The sequence below is a fragment of the Bidens hawaiensis genome, unplaced genomic scaffold (assembly GCF_021521415.1).
Source record: "Bidens hawaiensis isolate Kalapana, Puna unplaced genomic scaffold, B.hawaiensis_p1.1 tig00000566_1, whole genome shotgun sequence".
Classification (NCBI taxonomy): domain Eukaryota; kingdom Viridiplantae; phylum Streptophyta; class Magnoliopsida; order Asterales; family Asteraceae; genus Bidens; species Bidens hawaiensis.
The window spans coordinates 184,865-208,813 of NW_027491035.1; the positions used below are offsets into that span (position 1 = coordinate 184,865).

The 23,949-nt window shown below is 42.3% G+C and overlaps 1 protein-coding gene across 1 annotated transcript; it reads left to right on the top strand.

Annotated features, from left to right (window-relative positions):
- The first annotated feature begins 7,684 nt into the window (after window positions 1-7,684).
- Window positions 7,685-9,762, top strand: LOC143636274 (small COPII coat GTPase SAR1A-like). The gene is made up of 3 exons (XM_077103917.1): window positions 7,685-7,865; window positions 7,948-8,079; window positions 9,230-9,762. The coding sequence occupies exons 1-3, from the start codon at window positions 7,737-7,739 to the stop codon at window positions 9,548-9,550; spliced, it is 582 nt and encodes a 193-aa protein (XP_076960032.1). The 5' UTR covers window positions 7,685-7,736; the 3' UTR covers window positions 9,551-9,762.
- The last annotated feature ends 14,187 nt before the right edge of the window (window positions 9,763-23,949 follow it).

Sequence of the window (23,949 nt, forward strand, 5' to 3'; positions counted from 1 at the left end):
ACACGTGGCATGCCACGTGCTCCATGTGTCAGACTACCCATCGTGATACGTGATGGGTTTCCCTTCTGATCCATCGCGTATTGCAATGTGTCAGGAAAATCAGAATTTTCATTTTAAACCCTAAGGTTTAGATTTTGACAGTTTTGGTCTTTTGGCTTTAGAAACTTGATATTTTTTATCCGATATTTTCACGGTGTTACAGCGTACGTTTTGTACGATAAGGCATTAGTGTATTGCATCTTCTCTCTCTCTCTCTCTCTCTATATATATATATATATATTATTTTTGTGTTACAAATTTAAAACTAAATGATGTGGTCTAAAATATACACAATATTACATAAATATTTCCTATACTTTAAGTATTTTAAGCCTGGTTATTATAGAATACATTTTTATTTGGCTCATATTGAGATATCAAATGTTTTAAGAGACAACATGCTAAAACGAGTAATCGATCTATTTGATGTAATTTTAGTATACATTTGATATATGATTTTTAATCCTTATGGAATTCGAATAGTAAAAGGTTGTGATAATACATCAAAGAAAACAAAAGAGTTTTAAAAACTTTCATTAAGTTTCATCATAAAAACAAATTTGTGAAACACTTCAACTTGATTATCTAGCTAGTAACTAGTTGGATTATAAATTATTATGTTTAAAGTTCCATGGGCTGATTTATTATATTTAGTTGAATTTTTTCAGGCCACAAGATTAATGGTTTCGGTGACAAGAAACGCCCACAATTAATTTGTTTCAAGCAACCCAAATGTGAAGTGATTAGTAGTCGGCTATTAACTCTAATATATAAAAAGAACCTAGAAGACATTAAAAGGGAGACAGGCGGAAGGGGGCCGCCCCCTGTGAGGCTACTGTTCGGAAGTACGAGAAGGGGAAAAAACAAGAAAATTGGTCAATTAATTAGGAAGCAAGCTCCCAAGCTGCTCAAAGTCTACGACACCTCAGATGAAAAGAAAATAAGAAGCACACTACCAAGCTGGTGAATTAATTTAAGCAAGAAGGCAAACAGCTCCATAGTTTATGCTCACAGGCTAGTAGCTCAATCATATTTATATTCTTTTACGATGAATCGCAGTAAATATATTATCTTTGTTTCATTCATAATTATGATTGGCTAAACTTTTATACTGCCTGGGTTGGATGAATACTTTTTAGACTCGTTTTATTTTTGGTTTTGGATTATTTATTGATTGGTTCGTGTTTTGGTAAAGTTTTTATTTTATTTGGTTATGATGCATATGCATATTTGGTATTAATTTATGATAAGTTTTTGTTTCATATGCGTCTTTGTGAATGCATTTCATGTATGGATGCATATTAGGTTATTTACTGTGTGTTTACAACTAGTTTATGGTATATTGTCAACGTATTCCATAGGAGCGGTAATTGAGAGTTTAAAGATACCTTATATTCTGTCACTTGAGAGATCGGGAGGTAATTAAGTGTCGCCTGTTTTGGTCTTTTGCGGTTTTGGGTAGTGATTGTACGGGAGTGAGTTACCCTAGATTCCCTTAGATTCATACATATCCGAATTATAATTGAATTCAATAAGAATACCTCTTTACGCCTTAGGGTGTTTTGTGATTAGAGAGACCGGGATGTAATTTAGTCTTTGGGAGGTGATCCGAACCGTTAAACCGTTGAGCTTTACATGATATTTAGGGTTTTTAGGTATTGTTGGTGAGACTGGAAGGTGATCTAGCATACTTTAGTTATTTCTTAAGTTTCATATTTTTAGAATACGATACCAATCATCAATCCAATTCCGAGATTTTACAAGTTGACTAGTACGATTCCTTGCCTAGGTAGACCGATTTGTCCGTGTCTAGTTTCTGTGTCAGTTTTAGGTTAATAATTATTTAGTTTATATTTAACAATTAAAGAACACAAAAAAATAAATTAAAATCTATTTATTTACGTTATTAGTCAAAGTCTAGTTTAGGTGTCGCTAGTGTCCCGTGGGTTCGATATCCGGACTTCATTAGGCTTTACTATAGTTGATAAGTGCGCTTGCCTGTCTAGTGGTCTAACATTAGGATAGTCTAAATTTATAAATTTAAATCTAGAGTGTCTAGGTTAGGTTAGGTTTTTAATAGACCGTTTTGCACATTACTAAACTATGCTCCTAAAGTTCTTTCTTTTAATAATTTCTTCTCATAAGTGACAAAACTTTGTGATCAAATTGTTCTTTGTTCACAAAATATTACTCATATCAATCTTACCTCATTAACTAACCAACAGTCTTATATCCTCCAGGGTAGTTGTTTAGCGAAAAATAATATAACCTTAAAATACAAGGGTAGTTATATAGCGAAAAATAATATAAACTTAAAATACACGGATTTTTAAAACGCATATAAAGCAAAACTCAAAATACCTTATTGGTTAATACATAGGATTTTAGAGGTTTCGTAGGCCCAAGGGACATCCATGGAAAACCATCACCACATGGTTTAGCGTTGGATACTAAATTCACTGTTTACAAATAATGGATTCCTTATAAATAATAATATTTTAAAAATGTGACTTAGGAGGATGAATGCACTTTGGGCAGTGTTTGATCTGCTTCTCATCCATCCTAAAACACTCCTTATACCTAACAACAAATTATACCCTTGACCTAGACTAAAATTCATAATAATTACTACATATCCGAGTAATTTAGCTTCGATTTTGTAACAGAATATCATTCAAACCTCAATCGCAGTTCTCAACAAAGAGAGTGAATAAAAAATTACACGCAAACTGCAGATGGTGTGAGTAACTAACAAATTGAAAACTTACCAAAATCAAAACGAATTCTTCCGTTCCAAAATCTCCGTACTATAGCCGCCCTTGTTCCTTACTGAAAACAATCAATCACATACTTGAACATGAAATCAATGATCAAATAATCAGAACGTAAAATTGGTGAAATTAGGGCTTACAATTTGGATGCTTGATTACTCATGATGTTGATGACGATTGAGAGAACTGAGTGGGTCTTAAGAGTTAGGGTTTGAACTGAGTGGATGCATGAGAGGTAAGAGAATTTGTGGATCTCATTAGGTAGGATTATGGTTTTATGTAGTAGTCGTGGTTGACAGAAGAGGAAGAAAGAAAAGAAGAATGTGAAGCAGGGTTTGAGAGAAGTATAACGTTTATTAGATCCATGCCTGTGAAAACCTAAGACGGGTCAAACGCCTGAAAGGCCACTATTTGAAAACAAAGCAATCTAGTGGCTCTAGAGGGGGTGTGGAGCGACGTGAGACCGATACGTAGTATTTAATGGTAGGCAATTATATAGATAGTTAGATTATATTTAATTAAATTATTTTATTCTATTTATCTATTTAATTATATATTTATCTAAGTATTATTATTATAAGTATATTTTATATTAAATTTATTTATTTTAAATTATTTCATTATAGATATTAATTTTATATTATATCAAGTATAAGCAAAGGTGATTTTATAAATAATAAAAGTAATGATTCTTTAATTTAAATGATGAACAATAATAATGATTTTAGAATAATGATAACATTAGAGATCAATCGCCCAATCAGTAACATTTCAATCACAAACATACTCAAATCATATCAAAATCTCAAATTCATTTTACATAGTATATCATTTATAAATAGCTCATAATATTAAATAACTAGGAATCCTTGACGGTAAATCCCGAAGGGTTAACATTCTCGCCTCATCTTTTGATCCTTTGTTCATTCGTTAAGGTGAGTAATCACTCCCTTATTTTACTGTTTTCAAACGTTTTGGGGACTTATGCGTACCAACTATCAATTTACACATTTTATTACATTCTCAAATGCAAACTGTTAATATTTGTGTTATGTATCAATTGAATGACTACTTGATATTTGTTATTTGTTTATGTGTTTATTTATCGCATTCAGAGAGGTCCATCATTTATCATTATTATCACATCATGTCGTAGTGGCCGGCGTCTGATCGCATGACAATTGTTTCACTGATAACTCAATTATGGCAACCAATGCCCGATTTGCATGGCAACAGTTTAGCCCGCTCATCATTATTTGTTTATAATATTACATGCTATGGTTTGATTGATTATACTCACATATAACAATTTTGCATTTTTCTTATATATATTATTGTTAATGTCAAAACTGGTGATTTTCTCACTCAACCTTGTGTTGACAAACCTTTTCTATTTTGTACGCATTTGCATATTGGATTGTATATCAAGGTGAAGAACACTTAGTGATGACCTTTATGATAAAAATGTATACAAGATGGTTTAAATTTATTTTGTAATATTTTATAAATTGATGTACTCGTTTGTAAATTGTTTTTTAAATAAATTAAATAGATATTTGTCATATATTTAATTTTCATGATAGTACCTTGTAAGCTATGAAAAATCAGTTTGCGCCCAAGCATTTACGCCTTAGGTTGGGGTGTGACACCAAAGTGGGAACCGGAGTTCCCAGCATCGGGATCTACTGCCAACAAACCTCCTAAGGGCAAGATGGCACTTTATGCTGAAGACTTTACAATCGGGAACCTCCGTTTCCCCATTACAAAATTTATGGGAATATATTAACGGGGCTTGGAATCCATCTCTCTCATATGCACCCATTTGGATTAATGAGGATCCGGCACTTTGATTTTGTTACCGTGCTCATAATTTGGTGCCGACTGTTGACAAATTTGTTGTCTTTTACAAGATGTCCGGTCGTGGAGGGTGGTATAATTGTGCGACCACCGGTAAAGGTATTATTGGAACGGAACCACAACGCAGTGCTTACAAGTGGCAGGCGAAGTTCTTCTGGATTCATGAAGATATCGTTTCGTTTCAAATGGTCTGCCGCCCTCAGTACGAGAAGTTGCCTGATTTGACGTTTGCGCCTTATGCCCATCTACCCTGTTTGCTAACATGACCCGCACGCCGACTCCAATGCGAGTTATCAATGAGGGAGATTCGGTACGGGCTAGGATTAGCCATTTATGGCCCTTTCTGGATGAGGAACAGTTCTAGCAGAAGCCTGACGAAAGTTAGTATGTTCCTAAATACTTGAATATTCACTTGTTGTTATAACTTGTTGTCGTTGTAGGTGACAGGTGAATTTTGTTTGCCCTTTTGGATCGCATTCTGGGTCTTATGGCTCGTCGTCCGCGTGGTTCTAAGGCTTTACCCATGCTTGACCGAGCCCGGGATAACATTTTATTTCCTACTGTTATGCACCTAGAACCGGCGATTCTGAGGCCATGTTTGCAAAAGGTGAAGGCTAAACCCTTGTCCCTTAAATGTCCTTACTTCCGATGGGGTGATCGTACTACTAACATCTAGTGAAGAGTTATCACCCTGCGAAGAAGAGACTTTATCACACGTCTTGGGGGAAGCAACGAACTATTCCAAGCAAAGCTGCGGGGTTGCAATTAAGCCAACCCTGATTCCATTGTGAGTGAAGATGAGCATCCTGTGACTGACCTCAACGTGATTGATCTTGACTCCCCAATTCATGCGGAACAAGACATTGCTCCCAATCAAATAATCCTTCTAATGGTCCGACATTTAAGAAACCCAAGAAAATGCGCCTTCGTGATGGAATATAAAACATTGCCTCCAAAGCCACTCAAGGTGACTGGGCTACTTTAATAGTTCACATAATTTTGTGAAACTTAAATGTGTTCACTCTTTTTTAGATTCCGCAAAGATGCCATTGAACGGTATTGTTATTCAACCATCTTCACCTCCCAAGACTAAGCACACGATTGACTTCTCTCTTGGTAAGGAAAAAGTGTTTGAACCACAATCTGTTGATGCGGAACATGAACTGCAGTCTTCGCATCAAGATCCAGATCAAGAACAACCGTTCACATCAAGACCCCCATCTTCTGACCAATGAGCCTTTACATTCTTCTCCTTAGTTCATGAAGAAACAACTTCTGGGGATTACAATGGTCGTCTAAATCCTCAAAAAGGTATGCTAATTCATCGTCCGCATTGGACGTTAGCTCAAGGCTCTTTATTTTCTGATAATGACGTTCGCCATGAGTTCTTGAGCCATAGTATTCCTCCCACGGAACACGCACGTCAACGCGGTCGCCCCAGATTTTCCATTGCCAATTCTTATTTATATAACATAACTAACGCCATATCAACTGAGCAAGAGACATATAAGGAATGGATGACTATTGTTTAGGGTTTATGTTTAATATTCGGGGATTTCTATTAAACGAACTATACTCGCTTAACTTTCTAACTTTTTTTATTTCATCTTAATTCTTATATTTTAGTCATGTCGGAACTGAGTTCGCTCTCATATTGAAGGGTGTGACAATAGTAGATTCGTTATATGGAAGGTTGACGAACCTTGTACATATCATGAAAGAACACGACTTAATGCAGGAAGGATTTAGGGATCACATTCTCATTAAGGGCGAGAATCGGTGTGTAGATGGTCGATAGGCCCGATGCGTGTCGTGAAAGGATAGGAATTAAGAATGTTAAGAAGACTGTAAGTGCATTTGATGGATGGACGGGTGGGTGGGTGCGTGTGTGATATGAACGTGAATGTATGAATGTGTAAAATTACTTGCTACTTGTTAAACGAGAACTCACTCAATGTAACTGACTTTTAGTATGCACGCAAGTAAATAGGTACAGTCAGCTGGCTTGAGGGACACAAAGCTATCAGAAGATTAACTGGCATCCACGAAGAATGAATGTTATGTTTATGTTTGAAATGTTGGGACAAGGTGTTTTATGATTTAAACTTTATGACATTGAATGTTATAAGTTAAGTTTCTGCTGCAATGAAAGTGTTCTTTGATTAGAGTGTGTTGATGAGTAAATCCAACTAATGTAAGGTGTCAGGAATTGGGCCTTATAGTTTTTCTCGGTTTATACACTACAAAGTTATACAGATTGATGACGAATAGTAACCCTTTAAATACAGAGCGTCATTGTTGCTTTTATTTAATTTTCTTTATTATAAAGATTCAAAAAGAGGAACGTTTCTTGTGTTTTCTTTATTCCATACTAATGTTATAGAACTCGCTAGGCGTTAGTCAAAACGATGAAGTAGGGATGTGCGATTAATCGACATTGATCAGATTGGAAGTTATATGCAATCGTTCAAATATATCTATATAAATCCAATTTTATATATAAAATTTTTAACTTTAACCAACTTTTACCAAGTAATAATTAAAACGACTGATCAATAGGATACCGGTTAGCGATTAAACAACGATTAAAAGATCTAGTATAAGTTCTCTTACACAGATGAACGGAAAACCTAAAAACAACAAAAAGGCTAATGTTGCCAAAAGTTGTACATAGGTGCCAAATAAGGAATTCATAAAGGATCAACAAGCAAATAAAAAAGATCTGAGGCCAGCAATCAATCTAACGGCTCAAATTTATTTTGGTGACACCATAACTTCATTTCTGTGAAATCTTATTGGACCAATCCCCTCGCAATTTATACTTGCCTGGCTCAATTTAACAGATCCAACGGCTCACAATCCACCACCAGCATCACCCATGTAGACATAAAAAAATGCCCAAATTCCCCAACAAGATTCAATTTCTTCCTTGCTCCTCTAGGGTTTACATATACTATATAATAATAATAATAATAATAATAATAATAATAATAATAATAATAATAATAAAATTAAATTAATATTGTTGGTTAAATCATCATCATCATCATCATCATCATCATCATCATCATGTTTTTAGTGGACTGGTTTTACGGAGTGTTAGCGTCGCTAGGTTTATGGCAAAAGGAGGCTAAGATCTTGTTTTTAGGGCTCGATAACGCGGGTAAAACTACCTTGCTTCATATGTTGAAAGATGAGGTTAGTTAGTTAGTTAGTTTATGAATTAAGCAATCGATTGTTATAATTTTCGTTTGATGTTATTATTGTTTGAATTTGGCAGAGATTGGTTCAGCATCAGCCGACACAGTATCCGACATCGGAAGAACTGAGTATTGGCAAAATTAAGTTTAAAGCTTTCGATTTGGGTGGTCATCAGATTGCTCGTAGGGTTTGGAAAGATTACTATGCCAAGGTAGTATATTCATAATATTAATAATAATTTTATTCAAATTCATTGGGTATTACTTTGATTAATATCTGTATTTCTTGTAATTCAGTATTGTTATATTATGTTTTATGTTGATCAAACTACATTAAAAAAGAAAAAGAAAAGTTAGCGTTACTTGTTTAAATATATCAACATTTAATATAGGAAGTACTTCAAAAGATAAAACCATATTTGTTCTTTTAACTTGCTCTGCTATTTCTATTTTGGAAACATTGAAACAAACTTTTTTTTTTATCTTATCTTTTGCGTACATACAAAAGATTTCTTTAAAGTCTCTTTTGAGCTTTTGTCCTTTGGCAATCAATTCTTGCTAAAAATGTGTTTGCTTTTTTATGTTTATCAAATTGTTTATATAACTTTTAAGTATATACAAACACTGTATATGGTTAGATATATATGTTTACAACACATGGTATTAGACCCGTTAGCGAATTGAAAGTTTAGTGATCTGTTCGTGAACCACCATTCGGTTGAAAGTTCATTTAACTAATAAATGAATGAATACCAACTACATTTTTTGTTCATCTAGTTAAACGAATGAACATGAACATGTCCCATTTGTTCATTTATGTTCGTGAACGTTTGTTTATTTAAGTTTGTTTTATGCTCATTTGAAAACGTTTGTTTGTTAATGTTCGTTAGTTTATGAGTGTTTTAACTTTGTTAGTGTGTGTATATGTATATAATATAAATAAGATTCTTGTAGGTCGTTACAATTTTGTCTAATTTTACGAAATTACAGTATAAACTTGTACATTTTGGTCTAGTTTTGTTAGTTGTTTTAGACTCACATGTTGATGTTCACATTTACTTTTATTTGGTGTTTATCCATGTTTAGTTATGCTCGTTTGCGTTCGTGAACAATTTGTTTATACAAACAAACACAAAGGCGTTAATTTTCTTAATGAATGAACACGGAAAAGAACAAGTAAACAAAATTTGTATTAGTGTTCATGTGCAGTTGAAGTTAAACGAACAGAGGACAAGCATCGTTTGTGTTTGTTCATGTTCTTGTTTGTTGCTCAATCTTTATTGCGCTTTAAAGATTGTGCCTTTAATTGATATCGGACTGCCATCTGACAACCTTAATTTGGTGTGTTTTTATTATTTGAAGGTGGATGCTGTTGTATACTTAGTGGATGCGTACGACAAAGAACGATTTGCGGAGTCAAAAAAAGAATTAGACGCATTGCTGTCAGATGAATCATTGGCAACCGTACCATTCTTGATTTTAGGCAACAAGATTGACATCCCGTATGCAGCTTCGGAAGACGAGTTGCTTTATCACATGGGGTTGACCGGGTTGACTACAGGTAAAGGCAAGGTGAATTTGGAGAGCTCGGGTGTTAGGCCGATTGAGGTATACATGTGTAGCATTGTCAGGAAAATGGGTTATGGTGAAGGTTTTAAGTGGGTTTCTCAGTACATCAAGTAGGAAATAAAAATATACTTTTGGTGGTTTGTCATATATATATATATATATATATGTGTGTGTGTGTATACATATATGTATAATGTTATGGTTTGTGGGTTATCGACTGCTTTTAAGGTAAGAGATTGGTAGTGATTTTAGTTTGTTTTTAATGTCTACTTTTGGGTTGCAAGTTATTGTTCAGTGATGTTTTCAATTGGATTGTTGTTTGATAATTGAGGCCACTGTTTTCATTTCTAACGTCATCACCGCCAAGACCGTCATCATGGCCTTGTTCATAAAAGTGGAAATGTCCTGTTGATCTATGAAAAAGGTGATGATGATGATGAACTGCGATTGATCGCAGCCTCGAGAATAGCAATGAAGGCGATGAACATAGTCTGTGGCCTGATAGTGAATTCAAATGTACAGGTTTATGCAATAAGTTCATCAGGTTGATTGGTTACCACGAATGTATTGATATTAACATCAGTAATCGAATTCAAAGGACATGAAATTGCAAAGTTTTCATCAATAATCGAATTCATAGGACATGAAATCGCAAAGTTTTCAACAGTTATCGTGTTTAGCAAGTTTTTGTTGGGGTTGCGGTTAGAGTTGGAAGCTATATCAACAATTATAATCAAAGTAGCAATCTTTCAATAACGAATATCTATGTTGCACGGGAACTGGTACGGAAACAGGTACGGGAACGGGAAACGGTAAAACTAAAAAAATCAAGAAACGGGTACGGCAAGGGTGCGGCGATAAATGCATATAAAAAATAAATATATATTATAGATAATGTACCACAAAGCCTAAAATATATTCATACGTTGATGTAAACTTCAAAATTCATACATCTTTCAATGATAATAATCAATCATAAGTCTTTCAAAATCAATCATAATCAATCAAAGTAATAATAGAGGGTTAAATATTGAAATACACAAACTAATTTTAAACTTTTTATGTTAAAACTTATAAGTTTTGGGGACTAGATATAAACAATTGAAAGTTAAAAGGGTAAAATGTTCAAATATCTAAAGTTATTTAAACTTAAATAACCTAATTCGAAGTTACAGCCGCTATTCACAACCATATACTCTTCTTCTTCATTGTTTCCGGCAAATACTACAGCTCCGGCGCCGGAATATGCCGCCGGAAACGTTTAAAAATCGTCCCCAAAGTTCTCGAAATGTATCGAAACACCGTTTGAATTTCCGAAACGGTCAACGACCGTCCCCAACTTCAAGGAAACAGTCAAGAAACGTTTCCTGCCGTCCCCATCGGCGTTTCCGTCACCGGCGAGTTTCCGGGACGGGGGTATGGCACCTTGGTCGCGTTTCCGTGCATCATAGCAGAATATTCATATTCCTAACTAATTCTTGTGAACTTTTAGCATATTTCCAACTAAAACGGACCATCTTCTTCGGCTAAAGATTAAATTTTGCGAACTGAATTCGACTTCATTGTAGTTTTGAACTGAATTGAATACCTTCAAACCAAATCTAGATCCCAACGAAAGAGGATGATAGACCAAATTTCACCTCTCTATCCCAACAAAAGACACCAAATCCGTAATCATATCTTGAAATAGTTCGACCGACTAGAACAAAGGCAATGCTCATGGATTGGAGAGGGTTCGGTCGACTAGAACAAAGACGGTGCTCGTGGATTGGAAGTGAGCGTTTTCTTACCACAGCGAAGAAATTTGTCTTTATGAGGAAAACACACACTTTGCGTCTTTTGCAAACAGATTTCATGGGACATTGAAATCCGTGGGATAGGTCTAGGAAATTTGATACATATGAATTGAGGTGGGGATACGATCATCGGCTATGATCACCTTTCATCTTTCAAATTTCATCATTTTGTCACTTAACTAGCAAACCACCACCATAGTCCATCTTTCTTGCAACCCAGTAAATACCATCATAAATATTATTTTTCTAGTTTTAAAGCAATTACCTAACATATAAAAATAAAAAAACTGTGTATAACAAAATATTTTATTGATAATAGAAAAAGTACATAAAAAAATATATATTCATCATCGGGGTGTTACTTGTCCGGCTTTTGAATTGCCACATTCGTTTTAAATCCCTTTGAAGAGGTAGGTCCCAGCAGAGCCCAGTTGGACCCGCAAGACTCACCTTGAACATGGACGTCTGCGCAACGACCAACTGCTCCCGCAGGACCCACCATGCTCAGAGAAAACCTTACGCGCAGTACGCCAGCTGTACCCGTAGGGAAAGCCTCCCAATGGTGAAGTACCCCGCTTGTTCCCGCAGTTGCGGATACAAGCCATCAGGGAAGGCTACCCGCACTGACAGCAAGGCTACACGCACAAGGCACTAGCTACTTCAGTAGTCACATGAAGGAATGAGCAAGGCGGGAATACTCCCGCCTAAATGAGCCAGTCCGTATGCTTCTGGAAGATCTTTTGTACTATACTTACTAAGGTATGGGCAGAACAGACGATCTGACCAGAACAGCCCATGAACCAATCACAGGGTGACAGCTCACCGACAACAGTACGAGGAGGAGCATCCTCTAGTACTGTTTGTCACTATTAGCCGCTGCCTACTCACCAACCCTTACTATGGGACGTGCGCAGCCTACAGTTGGTGGAACAGTGCATAGCCGGCAGTAAAGGAACAGTGTACAGCCGACCTTGTTACTGTCGGCCGTAGTCTATCCACCAACCAGCATGGCCTGCGCGTAGTCCACTGTTGGTAGAACAGGAATACTATTCAGCCGGCTGTACCTTCTAGGAAACCTACCTTCGGCTATAAATACTCCAACACCTTGGAATGGTAAGGACATCATCTGATATCTCGTTATCTTATCTAGCAATCTCTTAATATACACTTATATTCAGAGCAATCTAGTCTGATTCTCACGCCGGAGGGTGGTCACAAGGAGGAACCCCCCCCCCCTTCTCAGTGACGAGCTTACGGTGTCTGTTTTGCAGGTCATCTGAAGAACAACCTTCTCTGCTGGACCTCATCCTCGTGGGAAACATTACTTAACCCACAGATTATCCGTAATCTGCCCTGGCTCTCTTAGTGTTTCTTCATTGGCGCCATCCGTGCATAAAAGCTAGAACTAATTCTTAGTTTTTCCAAAAATTTCTGAAGAAATGGTTAACGTTACTCCGGTCCCAAGACCAGTAAGCGACCAAGAAACCCCGGTAACCACAACCCCAGCAACTGGGGGGAACACCGGCGGTTATACAAATTTTACGAACACTACCCCGGTTACTCAAGCCGGGGCAAGTGCAGTAAACAATATTCCACTGGGGTTCACTGATGCCCAGTTGGAAAAACGAACGAGGGTCCCTCGCCAAACACTAGATCAAGTTAAGGCGTGGGCCGAAGCACGTCAGAAAGAGTTCCAATCTGAGTTGGATGAACGCTTGCGTTCAGTTCAACAGGCTGACGAATTCGGCAGTACTCGCCAACATCTCAATATGAACAGTGAGTGCGAGTACTCAGACGATGAGCGGGAAGAATCCGATACCGACGCAAACCCTCGCCATAAGGCAAAAGGGAAGCGTAAGGAAACGGACTTCCAACCGACAAGGAATTTTGGGGAAGCCTTTAAACCAATAAATGCGGAGAGAAACCCGCGTGACTTCTCTAAAACCTTTAGACCAACTGCTGCAAATGCAGGAAAGTCAAAGTTTGCAAGGGACATTGCGGAAGCAATCGCCCCGAGAAGTGCCAAACAAATGTCCAACATTGGCACTTATGATGGTCTATCCGACCCAGACGACCACTTGAACAGATTCATTGCGGGGGCAACCGTCAGTAACTGGACGGAACCCACATGGTGTTATATGTTCCAGATGACTCTGGTTGGAGCGGCCAGGGCATGGTTCGATCGTTTACCGGTCCACCACATATATGATTGGGCGGACTTTCAGAACAAGTTCAGCCAACACTTCAGCCAACAAAGGAAATATACTGAAGAACAGTGGACGATCCTCAACTGCGTTAGAGAGGAAGATGAATCTTTACTAGACTTCATCACTCGCTTCAACTCCAAAAAGCTAAGTCTGGGCAACATAAGTGAAGATCTTGTTCGCGCCGCTTTCATCCAGGGCGCCGAATACCCAGAGCTTATCCGCACATTGACGGGTAAGGACGGCATGCCATCCACATGGGATGCCATCATGACGGCGGCCAAGCGCTTTGCCGAGACGGAGAAGCAACTGGGAAGGGATCTTCCCCAGAGTACACACCTCTACACGCAAAGGACTAGAGAAAACAATGTTCGGATCGCCCGGCAGAACAAAAAGAGGAAGCTAGGTATTTGGCAGTCAAGGGTAAACTTTGACACCTCATCCAGCTCTCACCCTCTTGTTGGCGGAAGAAATAACACACACCCTTCAAGCCAAAAACACCGGTGGACGCCACTCACCAAAAGCGTCACGGAGATATTTGCCACTGAAAAGCTACCATGGCCAAAAGCTCCGATGATCCGGCAGCGACCCAATGCGGATCAGAGCAAATCCTGTTACTTCCACGGGACAAAAGGTCATAGTACGGAAGAGTGTACATCCTTGAAGGATATTGTGGAAGCATTCGTCAAGGATGGAAGACTTGCACACCTGGTGGCATCAATCAAGAAGGGAGGAAGAAACGATAACCGGTACCGAGGCAACGGACGAAAGCCCGTTGACATCAGCATCAACATGGTTCATGGTAAGATCAGAGGAAGAAAAAGGCGAACGACAGAACCATGCGCGTGGAAGGAAGCTGAGGTGCGCTTCCCGCGAGTGCCAGGAGGACCCAGCAAAGAAGGCCCTATCGTCATCAAAAGCCAGCTGGGGCACTACATCACTTCTCGCACTCTTGCTGACAACGGCGCCTCGTCAACGGTGATGTACAGGCAGTTCTTCGACAAGCTAGATGACGAAGACAAGGAACGCCTGGAAACGATCTGCGCCTCGATGGAAGGGTTCGATGGCAGCACAAACACCCCCCTGGGTATCCTATCTTTCCCCGTCACTCTTACGGACGGGAATCACTCACGCACAGAAGACGTGGATTTTGTCGTAATGAGGAAGCCACACCACACATACGACATTCTCTTCGGAAGAGACGGGATGGCAAGATTCAACGCCGTGGTATCCTCAGTCCACGGCATGATGGGATGGCCAACAACTGAGGGTGTAGCGATGATCACCGGCATTCCCCAGGTATGCATCGCATCTGTCTCATCTAAACCCAAACCAAATATGGCTAAACCAACCATCGCCGAACCAGAAAGATGGGCCTTCAACGGCAAATACCCTGACCAGGCCGTTTCCATTGGCCCAACAGTTGTTGATTCCACACGCACCTTACTCAAGCGCTTATTACAGAAAAACGCTGACATCTTCGCGTGGACACCAGCTGACATGACTGGTGTACCCCGAAGTAAGGCAGAGCATAAGCTCAAATGCGATCCGGCTGTTACGCCAATCGTACAAAAGCGCAGAGTAATGGGGCCAGAACAAACTAACGCGTGTAGAACCCAAGTCAAGGAACTCCTTGACGCAGGCATCTTACGCGTTAGTAGATATCAAACATGGGTTGCAAATCCCGTTATGGTACCGAAGAATAACAAACAATGGCGCATGTGCATAGATTTCAAGGACTTGAACAAAGCATGCCCCAAAGATTGTTATCCGTTACCCGAAATTGATCTTAAGGTGGATTCGTTAGCACCGTTTCTCCTTAAATGCTTCCTGGACGCGTATAAGGGGTACCATCAAATCCACATGGCCGTTGATGATCAGGACAAAACCGCTTTTCGGACGCCCGATGGCACATTTTGTTACCAAATGATGCCATTCGGACTTAAGAATGCCGGGTCCACATACCAACGCCTGATGGACAACCAGTTTCATGCCCAAATTGGGAGGAACTTGGAAGTCTACATGGATGACTTGGTCATCAAAAGCCCTGACGCAGAAGCGATGCTGAAAGACATCGAAGAAACTTTCAACACGCTCAGGAAGATAAACATGAAGCTCAACCCGAGCAAGTGTGCCTTTGGAATGGAAGAAGGGAAGTTCTTGGGGGTCATCGTCACTAAAGATGGCTTCAGAGCGAACCCTGAAAAGGTCGAAGCCATTATCAAAATGGAATCACCTACTACCATCAAACAGGCTCAGACACTGAATGGACGACTAGTCGCACTTAATCGCTTTTTGGCAAACCATGCGGATAAGTCGTTTCCTTTCGTGTCAACGTTGAGAAACTGTTTAAAGAAAACGCACTTCCGCTGGACACCAGAAGCGGAAGCAGCTTTTCAGGAGATTCGGTCACGCTTGATCGAACTCCCAACGCTCACAGCACCAAAAGCGGGAGAGGAGTTAATCCTATACCTTTCCGCAACAGATAGAGCAACCGGGGCAGTCCTGCTAGTAGAGCGAAAAGGCATCCAGATGCCAATCTATTATGTCAGCCGTATCCTAACAGACGTAGAAACCCGGTACTCTACCCTCGAAAAATTAGTCTTAGCACTTATACACGCTTCACGCAGGTTAAGACGATATTTCCAGGGTCACCCAATCACCATTCTCTCCAACTTCAAACTTGCAAACGTTCTAGGCAAACCCGAGTTATCGGGACGCCTAGCCAAATGGGCAATTGAGTTGGGGGAGTACGCGATAAAGTATAAGCCAAGACCAGCCATAAAAGGCCAGGTTTTGGCCGACTTTATTGCGGAAGTCCCCGCATCGCAGGAAAAAGAGTGCCAGGAAGAGGCTCAACCCTCTCCAGCACAAGACATCAATGATGTCTGGCGACTCTACACTGATGGAGCAGCCAGTAACGAGGGTTCAGGCGCAGGGCTGAAACTAACCAACCCAGCAGGCCAAGAATACACTTACGCTATTCGACTGGATTTTCCAAGTACGAATAACGAAGCCGAGTATGAGGCATTCTTGGCTGGGCTGAGAATTGCGCGTAAGATGGGAGTGAAACACTTGGAAGCCCACGTGGATTCCATGTTAGTAGCCAACCAAATAAACGGGACGTACACGGCCGTGAACGACACAATGGCCCTGTACCTCGCACAAGCAAAAACCCTTATGCGCGATTTCAACAACTGCAAAGTCATACACGTCAAGCGTAGTGAAAACAAATCTGCGGATGCGTTAAGCAAGCTTGCATCATTAGCCTTCACCCACTTGGGAAAGGACATCCGCATTGAACTCCTCGAGGCACCTTCGGTCCCGCACAAGGAAATTTGTGTCATCCAAACCGGCACAGAAACGTGGATGACACCAATAATAAAATACCTCGCGACAGGTACACTACCAGAGTCAAAAACACAGGCAAGAAAACTACGCTGTAAAGCACTGAATTATCAACTCATCGATGACATCCTTTACAGACGTAACTTTCTTGGCCCACTCTTAAGATGCGTGGACAACCAAGATGCTGACTACCTCCTAAGGGAAGTACACGAAGGCATCTATGGAGTACACGCAGGTCCCCGCGCTGTTGTAGCTAAGCTAAACAACGCGGGATACTTTTGGCCGGGGATGCATACGGATGCGCTGGCATACATCAGAAAATGCAGGTCTTGCCAGCTCTACGCACCCAACACGCACCGCCCGAAGAATGAACTTGTTCCAGTCACCTCTTCATGGCCATTTCAGAAGTGGGCCATCGATGTGACAGGCCCATTTCCTACAGCAGCAGGAAATGTTCAGTTCCTAGTGGTAGCCATCGACTACTTCACCAAGTGGATAGAAGCAAAACCCTTAGCCCAAACAACCGCGAAACATATCAAAAAATTTATTTGGGAATTTATTATTTGTCGTTTTGGACTTCCACAGAATTTGGTGAGCGATAACGGCACCAACTTTGCTGACAAGAAGCTACAACAGTGGCTGAAAAAACTTCAAATCACCCACACCTTTACCTCAGTGGCACACCCGCAAGGTAATGGTGAGGTGGAAAGAGCAAATAAGAGCATCGTCGAAGGCATAAAGAAAAGACTCTTGGAACACAGATCCGGCTGGGTGGACGAGCTTCCGCACGTCATTTGGGCAAACAGAACGCTGAAGAAGGCCAGTACGGGAGAAACCCCGTTCAGTCTCACTTATGGCACTGAAGCCTTGGTCCCGGTCGAAATTGGTTTACCCTCACCAAGGGTCTTGATTCAGCCAGAAGACAATGATGCGGAAAGACGGTTAGACCTTATGCTAACCGAGGAACGCAGAGACTTAGCCGCAGTGCGTGAAGAGAACTACAAGCGACAAATGCAAAAGTACTACAACACGCGGGTGAAACTCTGCAACTTCAATGTAGGAGACTACATACTGCGTAACAACGAGGCATCGAACCAAGAACGCCCAGGAAAGCTGGCCCCGGTCTAGGAAGGGCCATACATTATCAAAGAAGTTCTGGGAAAGGGCGCATACCGGCTCGAAAGGCTCGATGGCACTCCCATCCCAAGAACATGGAATGGAGCTCAATTACGCAAATGTTATATGTAGATCAATTCCAAACTTGTAAAGAAAAGGCCTAGAGCCACTTCTAATGGAAATGATTCTCCTTTCACAATGTGTTGATAGCCTTACCTTTATACTTATGAACTTCCCACACTGATGTGCCGGTATTCACCGCATAAATAGGGGAAGAAGTAAGTCGTTACGTGTGGAAGGCGACAAAACCCGCATAAACACAACGGTAAAAATTTCAAGTTTTAAGGAAAACCTCCACGCAGGTCAGATGTAAGTAAAGTCTAGCCATCCTTGTAAGTGCAAGTGACGGTCTTACCCGCACAATCACGAACAAGGAGGCAAAACTTAAACCTATTATCTGCCACGTTCAAAGGTTAACTTATTCTAAACACTTAGAAAATTTCAAAGGAAAAGATGAGGAAAACTTTCACGCAGGACAGATATAAGTAAAGTTAAGCCATCCTACTAAGTGTAAGTGACGGTCATACCCGCACAATCATGAAAGAGGAAGCGAAACAAACTTATAATTGGCCACGTTAAAAAGTTAACTTACCTAAGTACTAAAGAAATTGCTAAGTTAAATCAAAACATGCGTAAAATAAACAAGGCAAGGAATTAACACAATCTTTATTCCATCAAATTCAAATATTACAAAGATTGCTGGGTGCATACCCGCATACAAAAGAAGCTATACAAAAACAAAAATCTACGCTAATGGTGGAAAGGGATCTTCAGGATCAAGCTTCAGGACCACTTCCACTTGGACCCGCTCCATCAGTAGAGCGTGGTGGTTCAAGGAAAGCTTTAAGAATAGCTAGCCCATCATCAGCAGCAGCGACTTCGTTCACCTTCTCCACCACCGGATGCGGGAAGGCGGCATACTGGTTCACTGCTTGGTCATAAACAGCTTCAGTATCCACATCATACAAAGGGAAGTTGGAAGGCGGGATGCCTTTCTCAACGAACCCTAGACCAAGCAGGAAGCCGGCCTTTTCCCCATCCTCATGAGAAGCGTTGAGGGCTGCGCTCATAGCATCGTCATAAGACGTCTCTGAGAAGACCCGATGCACAACCTAAAAAAAAGAAAAAATACAAGTATCAAAACCTTTTCTATTTACAAAGAAAAGCGTAAAGACATGGAAAGCTTACCTGAGACAACGCTTCTCGAAGAAGCCATTCCTTGGCAACCAGAGCTTCTTGGAGGGCGGCTTGAGCTTGGTTACAGGCGCGTTTGGCTTCACTTTTATTGAGGTTGGCAAGCAACACTTCCTTTGCAGCAGCCTCTTCGACGCCCTTTAGCTTCCGCTCAGTGTGGTCAAGCACGCCCCTCTGGTCCAGGATCTCTTGGAGCTTCTTCGCGTCCTCCATCGCCAAGGCATCATGAGCCTGTTGGAGCGCCTCTAATTTAGCTTTAAGTTCCTCATTCTCGAGGCGTAGAGGCTCAGCAACAGCTTCAGCCTTGGTGGCCCTTTCAGTTGCGTTCCTAGCAGTTTCCTTAGCCAGCCGAAGCTGTTCGTTAACAGCTTGGGCAGCCTTGGAACGGGCCTCGAGACGGGCCTGAACATCAACTTCAAGGGCCTTGAACGCCTTCTCCTTCTCCGCAGCCGCGGCGGAGAGCCTCCTATTCTCCTCCCGGACAGCCCGCGCCTGAGCTACTTCTTTAATGCGAGCTGCTTTTAACTTGTCGTTTTCACGACAAAGCAGCTCGACGCGCGGCTGCATCCGGGCCAGGAGAACCCGAAGCTCATTGGTTAGCCTACCCTCCTGGTAGCTAGCCATGGCTTCCCCCAACGCACCACTGGGAGCTGCGTGACGAGCCCACTCCACGCACTCCACAGGTGTGCGAAGGGTTGTTCCTCGGCGGATGTTCCATCGTGGAACATACACTTCATTGGAATCCGACACTGCAAAAAACAAAAAGCAGTTAGGAAAAGATGATATAAAAAATAAATAAAAATTAGGCCAAAAGAACCCTACGCACCTGTAGGGTCAATAACAGACCGATAGCCGCCAAACCCATCACCTGAACCTAAGGGAAATCCGTCCAAAAGGTCAGGTAGATGGGAAGGAGGCAGAGGTTGGCGAGAAGCCCCATGCATACCTGAAGGATCGGCCGTCGTTGCCGATGACGGAGGTGGCATGGTGAAGGCCGCCGCGGTCGCCGCTGCGGAGTCCGCAGCAAAAGTAACCGCCGGCTCAGTGAAAGATGCGATAAAAATGGCACTGACAGCCGGCGGTGATGTCATCACAGCTGGAACAGTCGGCTCAACGGATTGAGCAACTGAACCAGCGGAAGCAGGCGCAGGCGCAGCCGCCTGGGTCGTCGCCTCAGGTAGGCTGACCAAGCCTACCGTCATGGGCAGGGGGGTACTCCTCCCCGCTCCACCCTGGAATGTGTCAACATCCACGCCTGCACAAAGAAGAAGTATTAATGATGGAAAGCTATGAAGTTAAAAATAAAGTTTGTACTTACGGGTTTTCTTGAGCCTAAAAGTGCGGACAGGCGGGGATGAACCCGATGGAGCCGGCCTCTTCACGCCGCTCACCATTGTCACCCTGGGCTCTCCGGAGGTGACAGTCGTCGCAGCCTCCGGAGCGGTGGTTTTATCACCACCGGGGTTCCCCGCCACCTCCTCGCTCTCGGCCTCTGAGTCAGACCGAGACACTGGATCGGCAGTGGAGGCCACCTTCTCCTTCCCCTTCCCGCCGCCGGCGGCCTTCTTCTTCCGCACCAACGGAGGACCATCTGCGGATTCCTCATCAGAACATAAGATTAGAGGAATTCCAGCAGAGGTTTCAACATTGAGGGGTCGAGGGTTGAATAACGCCTTACCTAGCCGCCTGGCGCTCAGGATCTCGTGGCCTAGCGGGTAGACCTCCACGAACCGATCCGCCGTCTGTTCAAGGATGGGCAACTCGTTCTCGTCTAGAGCGCGAGTACCCATCCGAGCGGGACTGTCAGCCTCCCGCGGATACAGGAGCGACTGCAAGTCGTTCCCCTCTGAAATAAACAGGAAAGAAGTTAGAAGAGATTCTAAATCAACAAAAAGATACAGAGCATACCGTAAGGAACAGAGTTCAAACCGTATTCGAGGACGATCGGGATCTTTCGCGCATCCGGATCCTTCCACACCCGGCTCATCCCGAGCATCACCATCCCGGACTCCGCAAACCGGTAAACCGGAGATTGGACTCGGGATATCTTCGAGAACCATTCCGCCTCCTGGTAGTTGGAGGCGTGAAGGCTTGGGAGAGCTTGCCCATTCTTAAATTTCATGGCAAGGGGGATGGCGCGAGCGGAGATGTAGAAGAACTCCCGCTTCCACGAACGAAGACTGCGCTCGGTTGCGCAAATCTTCAAACCCTTGATTCGGGTTATCAGCGTATACCACCCCTGGATGCACCTCCAAGAGTAGAAGGTCATCAGGCGGTCGACGAAGGGCTCAATGCCAAGAATCCGGCACACCCACTCGAAGTGGCGAATCTTCGCGATCGCCATCGGGGTGCACCTCGGTCAGGTGCACACCGTGCCTCTCCAGGACACGGTACACAAACTTTGTCAAAGGGAACCTAAGATTCCCATAGACAAAGAATGCAGCATATACCCCGATCTTGCCTCTGGGGGCATCATACACCGTCTGATGAGATTCAGGAAACTCAGGCTCGAGAGACTCGAACATGAACTTCCTGACGATGTACTGATATAAATCGACAGGCAGAGCACACTGGCACTCGCCAGCAGTACTCTTGTCATCCTTGTCGGACGTGGATGACGGGTGCTCGGCGTGCACCCCAGCCTCCTGGACTGTACCCTCAAGATCGTAAGCAGAAGACATCTTGCAGATATGAAAGAAGAAAACGATTTCAAGAGAATGCTCGACTGAAAAAGTGAGTATTCGCGGGAAATCGTTCTGAAGATGAAGAGAAAAAGTGAAAGTGTGGATTACAAAGAACCCTCTCCCCCTTTATATACTAATCGCATTTAATGCGATGAATTTAATGCGGAAGAGAGAGAAATCGAAGGTGCAATGAAACTATGACACGTGGCAAAAAGCAAGCTGGCAACAGCTGTTGAAAGGACGCGTACCATTAATTTCGCGGCCACGCGCCCGAAAAATCGCGCCCACGCGCCTGAAAAAGCGTCTGGAATGACCAGGTACTGTCACGTCACCATAACTTCCTGCACGTCCTGACACAGTCAGAAGAAACCGTCGCACGACGTTTCAGCAGTTTGGACTGTTCTTATCCTTTCACCAACTCTTCGAATTTCAAAAAAATTCAAAAAGATTCAAAAGTAAGCGGGAAAATACCCCTTACCTTGGCAACCAAGTAACCATAAGACGGGTGCGGGTACAGTGTCAAGGCAAAACCCTTCACATACTTAGCACCCGCAGGGAATTGACACCAGGAATACCTTGGAAGTAAAGTAACCATAAGACGAGTGCGGGTACAGTGTCAAGGCAAAACCCTTCACATACTTAGCACTCTGCAGGGAATTAAAACCAAGAAGGATCTTCTGGGCCATGCTTGCGGAAACGGGAATAACATCCCCGCATGACGGGAACGTCGAGAACTATATTGTTTGAAACTCCAAGATGGAATTGGTGGTTTTAGCATAATTGATCACTATGTTGAAAACTACCAAAACCCCATGGAGAATCCACACAAGTGGGACTCAACGCTCCTGACTTGCGAGGAGGTTACAAACCTACCCGCTTCATACCCAAAGATCAAGCAGAAAAGTCGGGAATTTCTGCGTGACATCAGGAAAACCGCGGAAAGAATCCCCACGGAAAACCTTAAAACTAAAAACCCTTTTCAAAACCCCTTGCTAAAGTCCAAAAGTTCACCTCACTTATTAATAATTCATGAGAAGAACATTGGACTGGGGGACTTGAAGAGGTAGGTCCAAGCAGAGCCCAGTTGGACCCGCAAGACTCACCTTGAACAGGGACGTCTGCGCAACGACCAACTGCTCCCGCAGGACCCACCATGCTCAGAGAAAACCTTACGCGCAGTACGCCAGCTGTACCAGCAGGGAAAGCCTCCCAATGGTGAAGTACCCCGCTTGTTCCCGCAGTTGCGGATACAAGCCATCAGGGAAGGCTACCCGCACTGACAGCAAGGCTACACGCACAAGGCACTAGCTACTTCAGTAGTCACATGAAGGAATGAGCAAGGCGGGAATACTCCCGCCTAAATGAGCCAGTCCGTATGCTTCTGGAAGATCTTTTGTACTATACCTACTAAGGTATGGGCAGAACAGACGATCTGACCAGAACAGCCCATGAACCAATCACAGGGTGACAGCTCACCGACAACAGTACGAGGAGGAGCATCCTCTAGTACTGTTTGTCACTATTAGCCGCTGCCTACTCACCAACCCTTACTATGGGACGTGCGCAGCCTACAGTTGGTGGAACAGTGCATAGCCGGCAGTAAAGGAACAGTGTACAGCCGACCTTGTTACTGTCGGCCGTAGTCTATCCACCAACCAGCATGGCCTGCGCGTAGTCCACTGTTGGTAGAACAGGAATACTATTCAGCCGGTTGTACCTTCTAGGAAACCTACCTTCGGCTATAAATACTCCAACACCTTGGAATGGTAAGGACATCATCTGATATCTCGTTATCTTATCTAGCAATCTCTTAATATACACTTATATTCAGAGCAATCTAGTCTGATTCTCACACCGGAGGGTGGTCACAAGGAGGAACCCCCCCCTTCTCAGTGACGAGCTTACGGTGTCTGTTTTGCAGGTCATCTGAAGAACAACCTTCTCTGCTGGACCTCATCCTCGTGGGAAACATTACTTAACCCACAGATTATCCGTAATCTGCCCTGGGTCTCTTAGTGTTTCTTCACCCTTCGTTTTGAATTTAGTTAGTGGTGGGAATGATGGGGGTTGTGATAGTAATCCTTGAGTGGGTCAACCTCCAATATTAATAA

What these genes read in the sequence shown, in the direction of transcription:
- LOC143636274 (XM_077103917.1), top strand. Translation starts at nt 7,737, where the DNA reads ATGTTTTTAGTGGACTGGTTTTACGGAGTGTTAGCGTCGCTAGGTTTA. An exon ending in TTCATATGTTGAAAGATGAG is followed by an intron (nt 7,866 to 7,947) that starts GTTAGTTAGTTA and finishes TGAATTTGGCAG; the next exon opens with AGATTGGTTCAGCATCAGCC. An exon ending in GGAAAGATTACTATGCCAAG is followed by an intron (nt 8,080 to 9,229) that starts GTAGTATATTCA and finishes TATTATTTGAAG; the next exon opens with GTGGATGCTGTTGTATACTT.